The following is a 16,292-nucleotide window of genomic DNA, read 5'->3' as shown; positions in this document are numbered from 1 at the left end:
AGAACTCACTGATCTGTTCATCCTCATAAAGGCCATTTCCTACCTGAACAGCGATACGAACGTCACATTAATTAATACGAGAGAGAAAATATGACTTTCTTCTCATGAAGCCATGGGAGATCCAGTCCAGGTTCATTAGACAAACATTGGCATTTGTGTACTGAACACTTACAATAATTCAGCTGAAATGCCACATTACCATACTAATATTAGTATTAAATTCACACTGAGATGGCACAGGGGCGCAGCGGCTAGTGTGGATGCCCCACAGCACCGTGGTTCTGGGGACCCGGGTTTGATTCTTGCCCTCTGTCACTGTTTAGAAGAAGTTTTTATTGATTTATGACGCTTATTGGGGGATTAGGGACTCGAGCTAACTTCTTTGTGCTTTACAACAATGTTGTTCTGGGTATGAAGCCCTGCTCTCAAAACTGCACACGACCGTTCTAACCAATATTTTAATATATACTATATGGCCAAAAGTATGTGGACACCACCTTTAATGATTGACTTTAGGTGTTTCAGCCACATTCATGTCTAACAGGTTAAAAATCACTTATATAAGTAAATTACAAGCTTGTATTTTTCTGGCAACAGTTTGGGAAAGGCCCTTACCTATTGTGGCTCGACTGTACCTATATGTGCACAAAGCACGGTCCATAAAAACCTTTTTTTTTTATTTATGCATTTTCTCCCTTTATCTCCCCATTTTAGTGCGTCCAATGTTGACCCGATTGCGTTATGCTTCCTCTCTAATGGTGCTGACCCCCGCCCCTGATTGAAGAGAGCGAACTGACACATGCCCCTCCGACACGTAAGCAGTACCCGACTGCATCTTTTCACCAGCACGAGGCGAGTTCTCATGCCAATCAGCCTTGTGCATGGAGAGCCACACCCTGATCAGCATTATTCCTCTCTCTGTACAGACGCCATCAATCAGCCAGCAGAGGTCGTAATTGCATCAGTTATGAGGTCTCTATCCGGCTCCCTACCTGGATGAACAACAGCCAAACATTGTTCATGTAGCCGCCCGGCCCAGCGGATGGCAGAGCTGAGATTCGATACGATGTATTCAAAATCCCAGCTCTGGTGTGCTAGCGTATTTTACTGCTGCGCCACCTGAGCGGCCCATAAAGACCTAGTTTGAAGAGTCTGGTGTAAAAGAAGTCTAACTGTTGGCCCTAACTTCAACCTCGCCAAAGACTTCTCGAATATTTGGATCCTGTTTATATTCTTATGTAACATTAGTGCCTGACCTCACAAATTCCCACATACATACTCCAAAATGTCGTGGATAGCCTTTCAAGTAAAGTGGACGTGTATAAAGCACCAGCTCCATATTAATGCCTATTGATTTGAAATGTGCTGTCCAACAAGCTCATGGTAAGGTGTCCACATACTTTTGGTGATGTGGTGCGTTTGTTGGTGCATTATTCATGACTTTGCTGCACACTTGAGTCTGATATGCACATTCAGTGCAGAAATAGCGATGTGATTGGATAAAATTGCGAGTCCTGAAAATGTTGATTACTGATTGAATTTGTGGAGGCTCAGTTCTGGAGGAGCTGATAAATAAAACGATGACGTAGCGCTCGCTGGAACTGAGAGGGATGTAAGCGAATCAGCTCTTCTGGGCTCACAAGTGATACATTTTTACTGCCATTTTAAACCCATGTCCTTATTTGAATGGTTCAGTCTCAGTAAGATTCAGTGGTTAGGTTGTGGGTTTGAAGTTTCCTTCCTTTGGTTCTGCCATGCAGTCACTGTTGGACCCTTTATCAAGGCCCTTAATCCTCTGGGCTCCAGGGAGCCGTACAGTGGCTGACTGTGCTCCGACCCCAGCTTCCTAATGAGGTGAGATATTTCACTGTGCAGCACACCTGTATACGTATATCTGACAAATAAAGGTGCTTCATCTGCCCTAAATTATCCTGCTGTGAACCTACTGCTGCACCTGCTACACTCATACCAGTACATACATAGCATACAGAGCAACAGATAAACTTCAGTCAGTAATTGTATACCCACAAAGTTTATCTGTATCACAGGTGTGGCTCATAAAATAAACAATAAATGTATGAACAACAACAGTTTTATCAGCTCCACTTACCATGTAGAAGCTCTTTGTAGTTCTACAATTACTGACTGTAGTCCATCTGTTTCTCTACATACTTTGTAGCCCCCTTTCATGCTGTTCTCACAGGACCACCACAGAGCAGGTATTATTTAGGTGGTGGATCATTCTCAGCACTGCAGTGACACTGACATGGTGGTGGTGTGTTAGTGTGTGTTGTGCTGGTATGAGTGGATAAGACACAGCAGCGCTGTCACTGCTGGACTGAGAATAATCCACCAAGCAAAAATATCCAACCAACAGCGCCCCGTGGGCAGTGTCCTGTGACCACTGATGAAGGTCTAGAAGATGACCGACTCAAACTGCAGCAATAGATGAACGATCGTCTCTGACTTTACATCTACAAGGTGGACCAACTAGGTAGGAGTGTCTAATAGAGTGGACAGTGAGTGGACACGGTGTTTAAAAACTCCAGCAGCGCTGCTGTGTCTGATCCACTCATACCAGCACAACACACACTAACACACCACCACCATGTCAGTGTCACTGCAGTGCTGAGAATGATCCACCACCTAAATAATACCTGCTCTGTAGTGGTCCTGTGGGGGTCCTGACCATTGAAGAACAGCATGAAAGGGGGCTAACAAAGCATGCAGAGAAACAGATGGACTACAGTCAGTAATTGTAGAACCACAAAGTGCTTCTATATGGTAAGTGGAGCTGATAACATGGACAGTGAGTGTAGAAACAAGGTGAGGCTGATCTGTGTATGTCTTTTCAAAAACATGCAGTGAAGCGCTGCTATGGATTAATTGTTTTATATTATTTAATTATGAATAAATCAGTTCCACAGTGCCGCCGCGTCCCTGCCGCTACACTGGGACGGAACGAGGCGGAAAAATACTCGAAGGACGTGTGAATGTGAAAACAAATCCATGTGTTCTTTATTTACAGTGGTTCATTATGCATCAGTATTACAGTCCGTGGTCTACAGTCTGAACGTGTGTGTGTGTGTGTGTGTGTGTGTGTGTGCTGCGATCGCAAGCTCGGCAATTCAGTCATCATTTGTTTTTGTTTTTTACTTACAAAAGATGCCAAAATGAAACCATTATAAATGAATAGAATAAGGACATAATGTGTGTAATAAATGAAAGTAAATAATAAAAATCTGTTCTGGTTCCATCAGTTAAGACGTTTTTTGGCAGCTGACCCGAGAGTAAATCATGTGCACGGTATGTGACAGAAGACATTCCCATAATTCCAAGAGTTCTGATGAATTCTGTGACCTGGTTCTGTGTGAAAAGGCATACGGGTGAGTTCTGCAGTGTTTGTGTGATTCTGCCCACTACGCCACGTCTTTTAAAACACTGTCGTTGAGCCGCTCCATGTAGTTCTGCAGCTCTTTGGATTCACCCATGTCGACATCCTGACACACCCACTTTATATCCTCGTCTGGCCCCTCCCCCAGCGTCTCATCGGCTGGGATTGTAGTGAACGTGGAAAATTTTACTCGCTTCCTCTTGCTCGTGGGCGAATCGGCTTTCGCGGCTTTTCCGTCGGTGTCGGATCCTCGGTGCCGCTCTTGAACGTTTCTCTGTAACGACCCGCCGTTGAGGAGCAGACTTCCTTCCTCCAGCCCGCCGATGCTTGAATCTATAATTGTGATTTGCTCGTCCGTCTGTGGCGACAGACTTACGTGACTCTCAAGGAGCTCCGCCTCGTTTCCGAGCCACACCCAGTCGTGGGCGTGGTTCATGCTCTCTTGGCCCTCGATTGACATTTCTTTATGCTGAAACTTTAGCGCGTATGATATGCAGTTTATCAGAAACACCAGGATAGCCAGACAGAAAACCCCTAACAGGGCGTACATCCCGATCTCAAGATCCGTCAGCCCGCGATTCTGGAGCGAGTCGTCATCGTACACGCTGTGTCCACGTGGGAGGTCCACTTGTGCTGGGAAGTCGGAGACGTCGTCAGAAAACCGCCTCCCGTCGTTTGGTAATTTATCTCCTCCGGTTCTCCTGATGATTTCTGCTTTAGTTGTCGTGGTGATCCTTCTCATCACTCCGTCAGCATCCATGTTTGAGATGGAGCTATCAAAGTAGCGCCCGTCCATCCCGTTCCGCTCCAGCAGACTGGGGTTGTTCCTCTGATTTTCCGTCTCGTCCCCGTATTCGGGTTGCGAGGTGGTCTCCGTGTGACCGTATTTCACACGTATGTTGCAGTTCCCGGCGGCGAGAACGCTCCGACGTGGTTTGAGCTTCTGGCACGACTCGTGGACGCTCATCTCGACGCGCAGGAGCGGGCCCTGACCCTCGTTCTGAGCCGTGACCACCGGCCAACGCCCCGGTGCGTCCTGGTTCACGGTTACCACCGATTCGTCCAGAGAGACCACCGTGAGCATAAAGTCGTCTGAGTCGTAGAGGTCAAGAGGAGCCATGGAGCCATCGCTGAACTGCAGCCAGGCACTGATCAGAGCTTCCTGCAGAACACACAGGTTCACACGTGTGAGGAAACATCTAGAACTTCTCAGGATGATTAACACTGGGTACACATTTCCTACATCAAACACGCAATGCTGTTTTGAAAAGAACACACAGATTGATGCTCAACATCCAACGTGACTTGTGGTCGCTCTTTTTAATAGGTTACAGTAATAGACCACAAGATTGAGGGTTTAAGTCTCATCACCAACAAGATATCGGGCCCTTGAGCAAGGCTCTTAACCCCAGGTGTGTATAGCACCCTGCTTTTAGTAGAAGATAAAAGTAAAAGTAAAAGATAAAAGCATCACGTGTGTACATGCATTTCTATAAACACTCTTGTGCTGTGGTACTGCGCCAGTTTATTTCAGAAATCATCATCAATAATAAAAAATAACATAATACAATGTTTTAAGTGTACCAGTCATGGCTGGGGTGTCAATGGGAGACACTTCTGTGAGCTGGTGTGGCCGAGTGCTAAGAGCCTTTCAAACAGTTTCAAAGGATTGAATACCAGGCTGCGCTCACAAATACAGAGGAAGAATGATGTGCACTATGTGATCCTTCAATACTTGTGCCGGCGCCTCCACCAGACAGCAGAGGGTCACATTTCTGCAGCGACGGTGAGGTGAAAGCCTCCAAATGTATCTCTCACACATGACAAAGTGGTGGTGTACTGGAACATTAGACCAAGGCACCACCGTTTGAAAAATGTGTTCAGTATGTTATGGGTATTTCATTATCCTGGACAATGTCACTGTGGGTCCAGTTTCACCAGGAAACGCTGGGCTACAGGAATACCCCAAACAGGGCGCCACTCCATTGCAGGGCTTTGGCAATCATGAGGCAATCATGTCTGTGTGGGCGCCGATTTAAACCTGGGCTGCGTCCGAAATCGCATACTTATACAGTACGTACTAGATTCGAGGCAGTGTGCACTGCTCGGCCGGTAAAGCAGTAAAAGCTATTTCAGTACGCAAGTGTGCAGTAAGCGCGCAACCTCGTACGTACTACATCCGCCATCTTACCAACGTCACGTGATGCATGATGTCTCATCACCACAGTTTTACAAATTTAAAATCGGACAAAATTATTCCTGTCGTTCTCCACAAAGCTGCTCATGATGTTATTCAGGGTTGTACTTTATCATAAAGTTTTTTAATGTTCCCTTCTTCCCTACGAACGCCCTTGCAGCTCCAGCTGAATTATGGGATGGATTATCGGACCGTAAGTGTGCATCGTTTGCATACTTAAAATTGGCTGCCCATGCAGTAGGTCATCCGGGTACTTTTGGCGTACTGTTTAGTGTATACGACGTATTCGGACATACTACTGCTTTCACGTACTGTTCAGTATGGAGGTATGCGATTTCGGACGCAGCACTGGATCTCAGCAGTGGTGGGTTAGCATCATAGCACCTATAGGTGTCATACATGTTACGTGCTCTGTTCTCACATTGATTCCTGTGTAATCTAGCTAGCTTTAAAACATCCAGTTAGAAACGATCATTCAGTAAATGAATGAGGGAAACACAAAAGCTAAGCTAAGGTAATTCAATTCAGGCTGTCAGATAATAATTATTCCTGGTACTGTGATTTAGAAACTGTCTATCCTCTTTCCAAATCCTTAAATCGACGTTAATTATGCATGACAACAGTTACTACAGGCAACCGCAGTTACCCACAGTCCCACAGTATGCCTCACGCTTGTGGAAAGAATGGGACAATGATGAAAATGCTCTTTAAATGGGCTGCCGAGGGGGAAGAGAACAGCTCTAGTAGTTTGAAAGGTGTCATTTTTAAAAATGGAATGTTTTTCATCAGGCGGCGAGTGGGTGAAAGGGTTAGTGACGAGGTGCACACTGGGAGGTCTGAGTGCTTCAAAACAGTTCAGTAGTGAAAGTGCTGAGGAGTAATTGGATTAATTTAAACTCGGAGCTCGGTGTGAGCGATGGGCTCATAACTGACAGCTAAACAGAGAGGGTGAAGTGCTGCACTCTGCCTGAGCTTCCTGTTTCTAATGATGCTCCATTAATGATGAGGTGGAATGTGCGATTTAGCATGTAGCAGTGTGACTGCGATTCACAATCAGGAATTGGAAACGACTAGATTGGGAGATAAAAAGGGGAAAAGAAAGAATGAGCTTTGTTGGATGTAGTTGGGTCATTTTAGACTCTGTGCATTGTGTCATAAATATTTTAGAAAACCCACAACTATTAAATTCTAATAAAAAGCATGTTTGGTTTGTAATGACTCGATAAACTTGGTTTAAATGTGTTTGTGCAGTAGAAATAATTGGTTTATTTAATATTCAGACAGAATAAACAGCACCAGCAGAGCTTCACTGTGTGCTTGGAAATGAGCTGAATGTTAAAATCACCAAGACAAGCAAATCATTTCATCATCAGATTTAATGCTGCACATTAGTTTGATGTTTTTACTCAGACTGAAGTGTTACACAGTCCTGATATTAAGCTACAGACGCGTCCCAAACTGGTTCCTTTTTACTTCCAAAGCACAATACACACAATACAAATGCACTGGAATCTAGTGCACTTGATATTACAGGGTGGCTCGGTGGCTAGCACTGTCACCTTACTGCAAGAAGGTCCTGGGTTCGATCCCCAGGTGGGGCGGTCCGGGTCCTTTCTGTGTGTGGTTTGCATGTTCTCCCCGTGTCTGTGTGGGTTTCCTCCGGATGCTCCGGTTTCCTCCCACAGTCCAAAAACGTGCAAGTGAGGTGAACTGGAGATACAAAATTGTCCATGACGGGTGTGTTTGATATAATCTTGTGAACTGTAACTAGTGTAAAACAAACAAACTTGATATTAAATAAAATGAGATGAAAGAGATAAACATCTGAGAGGCTGCTGGAAATAACTTACATGTAATGTTACACATGTAGAGTACAATATTCTAATTGTTAACGTGGTGCTCAGGTGGCGCAGTGGTACATTACACTAACTCACTACCACTCGGATCCAGGGTTTAAACCCACAGTAGTGCTGTCAGCCAGTCCGGCGTCTATATACAGACATGATTGGCTATTTCTGAGGAGGAGAAGGTTTGGATGGCCGAGGCCCCCTTATGGAGTGCCCAGTGATTCCAGGGAAGCTGGACCCTGATAAAGGATCCCAGGATGAAGCATTCAATGTATTCATTCTACTGGGTCATTTAAATCTCAGCATATAGCAAATGTGTTTTAATAGACGTCCGTTATGAAAATAAACACAAAACCAAGTAAATATTCAAGTAAAATTTAATCTGGCTGCCATAAATCTGTATAATCTCCGTTTTATTTGGGCACATGCAGCCAAGAATCATGAGAATGATTCAGTTCATGAGAATCATCTGTTCTGATTAGAGGAATTTGTTTCATCACTATGCAAAACGAATGACAATCACTTTGTGTGTGTGTGTGTGTGTGTGTGTGTGTGTGTGTGTGTGTGTGTGTGTGTGCGCACTGAAAACCCTCCTCTGTTACACTAGACTCATTTTTACTGTTCGGAGGAATACGCCTGAGAAATCGAGCAATAAAAATAATGCAATAAGTTAAAACATCATATTTATCTCATTCATTAAGCACACAGTGAGTCTAATATTCCTCTCTGCTTTAGAAAAATATACTTTGCATACTAAAATATTTGCAAATAATATATATATATATACACCAATCAGCCATAACATTAAAACCACCTCCTTGTTTCTACCCTCACTGTCCATTTTATCAGCTCCACTTACCATATACAGTGTATCACAAAAGTGAGTACACCCCTCACATTTCTGCAGATATTTAAGTATATCTTTTCATGGGACAACACTGACAAAATGACACTTTGACACAATGAAAAGTAGTCTGTGTGCAGCTTATATAACAGTGTGAATTTATTCTTCCCTCAAAATAACTCAATATACAGCCATTAATGTCTAAACCACCGGCAACAAAAGTGAGTACACCCCTTTGTGAAAGTTCCTGAAGTGTCAATATTTTGTGTGGCCACCATTATTTCCCAGAACTGCCTTAACTCTCCTGGGCATGGAGTTTACCAGAGCTTCACAGGTTGCCACTGGAATGCTTTTCCACTCCTCCATGACGACATCACGGAGCTGGCGGATATTCGAGACTTTGCGCTCCTCCACCTTCCGCTTGAGGATGCCCCAAAGATGTTCTATTGGGTTTAGGTCTGGAGACATGCTTGGCCAGTCCATCACCTTTACCCTCAGCCTCTTCAATAAAGCAGTGGTCGTGTTAGAGGTGTGTTTATGGGGGGTCATTATCATGCTGGAACACTGCCCTGCGACCCAGTTTCCGGAGGGAGGGGATCATGCTCTGCTTTAGTATTTCACAGTACATATTGGAGTTCATGTGTCCCTCAATGAAATGTAACTCCCCAACACCTGCTGCACTCATGCAGCCCCAGACCATGGCATTCCCACCACCATGCTTGACTGTAGGCATGACACACTTATCTTTGTACTCCTCACCTGATTGCCGCCACACATGCTTGAGACCATCTGAACCAAACAAATTAATCTTGGTCTCATCAGACCATAGGACATGGTTCCAGTAATCCATGTCCTTTGTTGACATGTCTTCAGCAAACTGTTTGCGGGCTTTCTTGTGTAGAGACTTCAGAAGAGGCTTCCTTCTGGGGTGACAGCCATGCAGACCAATTTGATGTAGTGTGCGGCGTATGGTCTGAGCACTGACAGGCTGACCCCCCACCTTTTCAATCTCTGCAGCAATGCTGACAGCACTCCTGCGCCTATCTTTCAAAGACAGCAGTTGGATGTGACGCTGAGCACGTGCACTCAGCTTCTTTGGACGACCAACGCGAGTTCTGTTCTGAGTGGACCCTGCTCTTTTAAAACGCTGGATGATCTTGGCCACTGTGCTGCAGCTCAGTTTCAGGGTGTTGGCAATCTTCTTGTAGCCTTGACCATCTTCATGTAGCGCAACAATTCGTCTTTTAAGATCCTCAGAGAGTTCTTTGCCATGAGGTGCCATGTTGGAACTTTCAGTGACCAGTATGAGAGAGTGTGAGAGCTGTACTACTAAATTGAACACACCTGCTCCCTATGCACACCTGAGACCTAGTAACACTAACAAATCACATGACATTTTGCAGGGAAAATGACAAGCAGTGCTCAATTTGGACATTTAGGGGTGTAGTCTCTTAGGGGTGTACTCACTTTTGTTGCTGGTGGTTTAGACATTAATGGCTGTATATTGAGTTATTTTAAGGGAAGAATAAATTTACACTGTTATATAAGCTGCACACAGACTACTTTTCATTGTGTCAAAGTGTCATTTTGTCAGTGTTGTCCCATGAAAAGATATACTTAAATATCTGCAGAAATGTGAGGGGTGTACTCACTTTTGTGATACACTGTAGAAGCACTTTGTAGTTCTACAATTACTGACTGTAGTCCATCTGTTTCTCTACATGCTTTTTTAGCCTGCTTTCACCCTGTTCTTCAATGGTCAGGACCACCACAGGACCACTACAGAGCAGGTATTATTTAGGTGGTGGATCATTCTCAGCACTGCAGTGACACTGACATGGTGGTGGTGTGTTAGTGTGTGTTGTGCTGGTATGAGTGGATCAGACACAGCAGCGCTGCTGGAGTTAATACCGTGTCCACTCACTGTCCACTCTATTAGACACTCCTACAACTACAAAGTGCTTCTATATGGTAAGTGGAGCTGATTAAATGGACAGTAAGGGTAGGAACGAGGAGGTGGTTTTAATGTTACGGCTGATATACGGTATATATACAGTATATATATATATATATATATATATATATATAGATGTTGTATGTTTTATGGTGTGTGTGTGAGACCTGTTTGGGTGTGTTGAGGACTTCCTGTGTGGTTGCCGTGGCGCTGATGGCTCGGTTACTTCCTGTGCTGAGCTGTAGTTGGAGTGTGAGGCCGCTGACCAACTGCAGTCCGAGTTCAGTGATACTGACCCTCTCATCCACTACTGATACTGATTTCTCTGCCAGGATCGAATCTGATAGAGGAGACAGAACCTGCAACACACACACACACACACAATCACCAATGTAAATGTTTGTATAAATGAACTTGATCATCATGCGATTTTTGTGCCGTTTCATTTCTAAGGCTGAACTATCGGCTTCATTTTCATTTTGCAGTACTTTAGGAAAGGACACAGTAAACTAGGCTGTTTTTTTGTTAGAGTTAGTTAGTTGGGGTGAGAGGGCCGAGGTTCAAGAGTCGCTCTTCACTACTGGGATTTTATTCTGAAGGTCTAACAGCAAGCATTATTTCCAATGTAGCTGCAAGTTCAAACTCAAGCCGCACTTTATTGAATCCGATGTGAAAGTGAACCGCTACACCCGTCAGGAGCTTCCTGAGGAAAGATGTGGACAGTAGGATGAAAAATCAATCCTGGCTCTGTTGATTTCTTTATCCTCAGACGTGTGAACATGAACTAAATTGACTCGCTCTGACACTCAGCTGAACAAATCTGCTGACTTGAGCTTTACACAATTTAAATGAACAAGAAACAAGAATTTCTCTACAAGAAATCACCCCAGAATACAAGATGTAATTCCTTCAGTTCTGCTCGCTTTAAGCTGCTTAATGCAATCTTAATCCCTCTGTCAAGCTTTAAAATAAGTACATAAATCTGTGAACTCATCTGTACCGAGATGTTATTACGCTGCATTGGTTACGACTAAAACCTTGTCACTGACTTTAGACGACCTGCAGGAGAAAAACAACATTAAGTATTAAAGCTTTAACGAAGCCTGACATCAATTCTACAGCCTCTGAAACTGTACTTGAGAGGTGGAACACCACTCATCTAACAGCTGGAGGAAACACTGTGTAACACATTAGTCTAAAATCACACAGAGACTAGACGAGTTGAGATCTGGTCACTGAAGCATATTTATTATTTATTTTATCTATCTGCTGCTCCTATATTTAAGAGTTCCCACAGCGGCTGGTCTGATACCTGATTTGGAACAGTTTTTACCCCTGATGCCTTTCCAGATGCCACCCCTTCTTAATTATCCGGGCTTGGGGACCTCCCAGTGGCTAGGCTGTTTAGTCAATTCAAACCCTGGATCTTAGCGATACCACGCTGGATTGTTTTACCGTCGTACCACATGAGCTCCCTGAAGGTCGTAGCATATAATTTATATAAAATCAGTCATCATGCACTGTAGAGTTATTCAGGAAGAAAGCACTCATCAGAAAAGTACAGCATGATTCATTATATTTATCATGTTTTTATATATCCTTATTTTATTATTATTATTATTACTATTGTTCAATTTTTTCGAGTCAATGATTGCTAATTCCCATACTGCAATTCTCTTGGCACTCCCAGTTTGACCAAATTGTAACTCTCACATGGCTCCTCAGACACACATCTGTGTACAGAGTCACACTATAAACTCCATGAATACCACACAGCTAGTGCAGTGCCTCAATCAGACAGGATAGGTCCCAACTGTACAGCAACAACAAAGCCCAGTCAACCTCCCTCCCTCAGCCACAGCTGGGGATTCAATTGGGATTTAAACTCAAGAGCTTGAGATCGCAGCAGAGTTTTAAACTTTTATTGTTATTCACAATAACATGAATATTTAAAAAAACTGGAATTGTACTGAAGTACAAAACCAAAAGTTTTCTTAGTTTTATTTTTTTACTTCTTTGTGTCTTTGCACTCAGATGGTGCGCCCGTAAATTAAGCCATCAGGGTTCAAACCTTAGTGGTGTTATTGGCTGGTTGGGCGTCTACATACAGCAATAATTGGTTATGTCTAGGAGGGGAAGACCAAGGCCCCATGATGGATTGATGTCCTTTTTTTGTAGTTTCCCTGACTTTGTGATACCAAAAAAAATTCTGTGTGTATAAAAACTTTTTAATAAATTATTACAGTAATTTGTAATTTCAAAAAGTTTTTTTTAATTTCATGAGAATTATTTTGTTTGTCTAAATAATTGTGTTATAATGAAGCCAATATAAGCTAATAGTTGCTGTATAGTAGAAATAACAGTGAAACTAAAGTACCTGAATACTGGTCATGCCCGTGCCCACTCCCTCCAGAAGGCGGTCATGATGTAAACGTGCAATTTGAGGATCCTCCACTTTCAGGAAGTCCCACACCAGCCCTGTGATGTCCATCTGCCAATCAGATCCCAGCATGTACGTCAGCTGACCTCGCGCCTCGGCCGATTCGGCGACAAAATGTGTGAGAACACGAACAGTCGCTCGCTGGTACTGCAGGGTACAGCTCCGTCCTCTTCGTTCTTCATCATCCTCGTCATCGCTGTCTCTCGTCGACCTGAGGTGACAAAAATGGAGAATGTTTAGTACGGAACGTGTCAATATCTTATTTACGGTCATCTGACGACCTTATTGTCTAATGCCATTATTGTCTAAAGCCGCCACATCACACATGGTTTGATGGATCACGCAGACTGAGAACAGATTCCCCGCTTTGCTGCTCTGCTACTCATGAATTGTGTGTTTGTGCAGTTTTAGTCAGAACAAATAACACATGATGACATCTGTACCATTCATACATGCAGATTAAGTTTGAGAAAGGAGGTTGAGGAGCTTGACTTTGGGCTAGTAAGAGGTACAACAACAACACACAGAACGTTATTCTTTGGCTTCTTATTTATGGATAAAGAACACGTTTTCCTTTAATTGACGAAAGACTGCATTGATTTCAAAGATGCTAGAGCACAGGAGTCACTACTCACAGTCAAGAAAGCTTTATGTAATCATGGGAAGAAGCCCCTGATTCAAGCTGTGCACCTTAAAGCTTGACTGAAGTTTGTTGGTAATCACATGGACCATATCATACAACATCAACCAGAGGCTTTTTTTCAGCCTGTAAAGGTCAAGCGATGGACTGGCGTCTTGTCTGGGGTGTGTTACTGCATTGCACCCAGTGAATCTGGAGCAGCCGTGACCCTGACCAGGATAAAGCGGTGGTAAAACATTAAAATGAAGATTAGCTAACACCCATCTACCTTCAGACATGATGTGACATTATGTGTCTGCTGGACGCTTGGCCAGGTCGGTAGCACTGCTGGTATTTGAACTCATCAGCTTAACACTGCAGTGGTGAGCTAATGTGTTAGAGTGTTGCGCTACCAGACCGCTGCGGCACAAATCTGTCTAATAATTTTATTCACAGGTTCTGTTTACGTTAGTAAATTTTATTCCACCAGACACTTTCGATTTTTCTTGGGAATTGAGAGGACAGAGTGTGAAGGCTGAAGTAACGTCGAGTGTTTTTCACAAGTTACGAAATGCATCTGTGAGCAGAAAAGGCATATCATCACGTTCAACAAAAAAAAGAAGAAGAGAAAGAGAAAATAATAATAGTCTACCTCAAACTGATAAACCTACAGCACCAAACAGTACGTTCTGTTTTTACAAAGAAGACATAAAAATAAGCGCAAACTCATGGTTTAATACGCTGCACTTCACTTCATCAGATCTCCACCTATGCCTCCACAGATACTCCATATCTGCAAATACAAAAGCAAAAAGCTGAAGCACCTTCCACATAATGAGGAGCCTTTACACCACATATACAGTACGTTCCTCGTTCCTCTCAAAACCAGGTGGGTTCTTTATTTGTGAGAGTTTTGTTTAAAAGATACAGCTGCAATCTGAAATATTTAACCCCACTCGCCTTAAAAGGTATTATAATATTATTATGGTGATGTGTATAGAACTGAATGAAAATCTCAGTCTCAGTAACATTAATTATGGCTGATCGATGTACAAGCAATTTTGAGAACATAGTTTGCATCATTTTTAGTTGAAATAAAAAAAAAAGACCCTGCGATGGACTGGCGCCCCATCCAGGGTGTTACTGTGTGCCTTGCGCCCATTGAAAAACTGGGATAGGCTCCAGCACCCCCAGCCTCAGTGCATGTGGAAGGTGGTACAGTAAACCTTCTGCCACCTCTATTGTGCAATCTTCACCCAGTGTTCTTTATGCTGAAACTGCTTTCTTTAAGTCCCACCAAAGATTTCCTGTGAGATTTAAATCTGAAGATTGAGAAGGACATTCCAGAATATTCCAGGACTGCTTTCTTACCCAAGCCTTGGTTGATTAATGGATCATCATCTTGCTGGAAAGTCCACTGATCACCACGGTTCAATTTCACCTTAAAATGCAGAACATTCCTGCTTAAAATGCTTTGGTGTTTGTGTGAATCCATGATGCCAGTCAGACAGTCAAGATCGCCAGTTTCTGCAGCACAAAAACCACCATCATCTCTGACCCCACTCAATGCTTGACCGTTTGGTCAAAAGCTTTGCCTTCTTGCGCCAGACAAACCACTGATTCATACGGCCAAACAGGTCCAGGTTTCATTTGTCACCTAATAGAACTGTGTCCCTAAACTTTAAATGCTTTCTGGTGTGCTCCAGTCCCCCTTTCAGCCATAAAGTCCTTGGTGGTTAAGTAGTGTTCTTATTGTTGACACTTGTTATTGTTGCCAGCCTTCATCAGGTCATCTAGGAGTCTTATGGGATAACATGGATTTTTTCTTTGTTGTCCTGATGAAAACCAGGCAAGTTTAAACCTTCGTAGCAGTAGGTTTTAAAATCAGCAATATTATGTTAAGGTAAAATAATGGTGACACGGCAGTAACAAAATCTCCTCCTACTCTAAAATACCACATCATTCAATTTCTTCCTCACTTCCTGCATCATTCAGCTGAAAAAGATGCCATTTACAGCAAAATCCAGCTCTGCAGAAATGTTGAGAGTTCTTTAGGGGGTGGAATATTTTTTAATTCCAACAGTAAATGTGTTTCAACACACACACACACACACACACACACACAGATAGCCTAGGGAAAACAGAAGCAAATCTCAGCCGTCGCACCTCCATTAAGTTTGATGAGTCCCCACAGTTGATGATGGGAGGCCAATTACACTAATCATTTCACATTAACGTGCTAAAACTGCTTTAGATTAACAGCGGGAACCTCCAAAGCACCGCACAACAACAATTGTCAGCATTTCTCCTTCCACAGAGTGAGAGAAAGAGCGTGAGAAAGAGCGAGAGAGCGAGGCTACATTCACACGGACATTGTTGCCATCCATCACATACGCACTGCTGCCATTGATTTCAATGAGATGCGCTGCCGGATCGCCTCACAGTGAAATGATGCTCAGTCATCCGTCCAGAAAGTTTACCGGGTCTGAACTTTAGACAGAACGCACCGCGTACATCAAAAGATAACCAGAAGAGCCACATTAGACGTAAGTGCTGAGTGCAGAAGCAAAAACATTCATGCAACAATCAGAAGACAGATGCATTAAAGTCCAGATGTTTAATCAAGTGCATGATCAAAGCTGATGAAGGCAAATAAGGGCATGAATAATCAAACCGGACACACAAATAATCAAAACCAAGAGCTGAAGGTATGAGGATTATTTTACAGAGCCCCTGCAGCACATCAGCATAAAACATTTAGAGAAAATATCTCAATGTTGTCGTATCAGACTGCAGATGGAGGAAACAAGCACTTAAACAACACGCTAAAGACCTGTCTGTATTTTTTTTATATTGTATTTATGTATTTTCTCCCCTTTTCCCCCCTTTAGCGCGTCCAATTGCCCGATTGCGTCATGCTTCCTCTCCACCAATGCCCATCCCCGCTCTGATTGAGGAGAACAAAGCTAACCCACGCCCCCTCTGACACGTGGGCAG

General features: G+C 43.4%; 1 protein-coding gene across 1 annotated transcript in view; it reads right to left on the bottom strand.

Moving 5' to 3' along the window:
* Positions 1–2,990: 2,990 nt before the first annotated feature.
* Positions 2,991–16,292, bottom strand: part of LOC134318503 (transmembrane protein 132C-like) — a 56,801-nt gene continuing 43,499 nt past the window's right edge. Inside the window, exons 5-7 of the mRNA XM_062999479.1 lie at positions 12,614–12,887; positions 10,404–10,595; positions 2,991–4,556 (exon numbers count right to left, since the gene is read on the bottom strand). Of these exons, the coding sequence (XP_062855549.1) occupies positions 3,420–4,556; positions 10,404–10,595; positions 12,614–12,887 (1,603 nt within the window). The 3' untranslated portion in view covers positions 2,991–3,419. The remainder of the gene's footprint in view (positions 4,557–10,403; positions 10,596–12,613; positions 12,888–16,292) is intronic.

The sequence above is a fragment of the Trichomycterus rosablanca genome, chromosome 7 (genome assembly GCF_030014385.1).
Source record: "Trichomycterus rosablanca isolate fTriRos1 chromosome 7, fTriRos1.hap1, whole genome shotgun sequence".
In the NCBI taxonomy this organism is placed as follows: Eukaryota; Metazoa; Chordata; class Actinopteri; order Siluriformes; family Trichomycteridae; genus Trichomycterus; species Trichomycterus rosablanca.
Note: the sequence above shows the minus strand (reverse complement) of the source record. Positions and strands in the feature narration are given on the sequence as shown.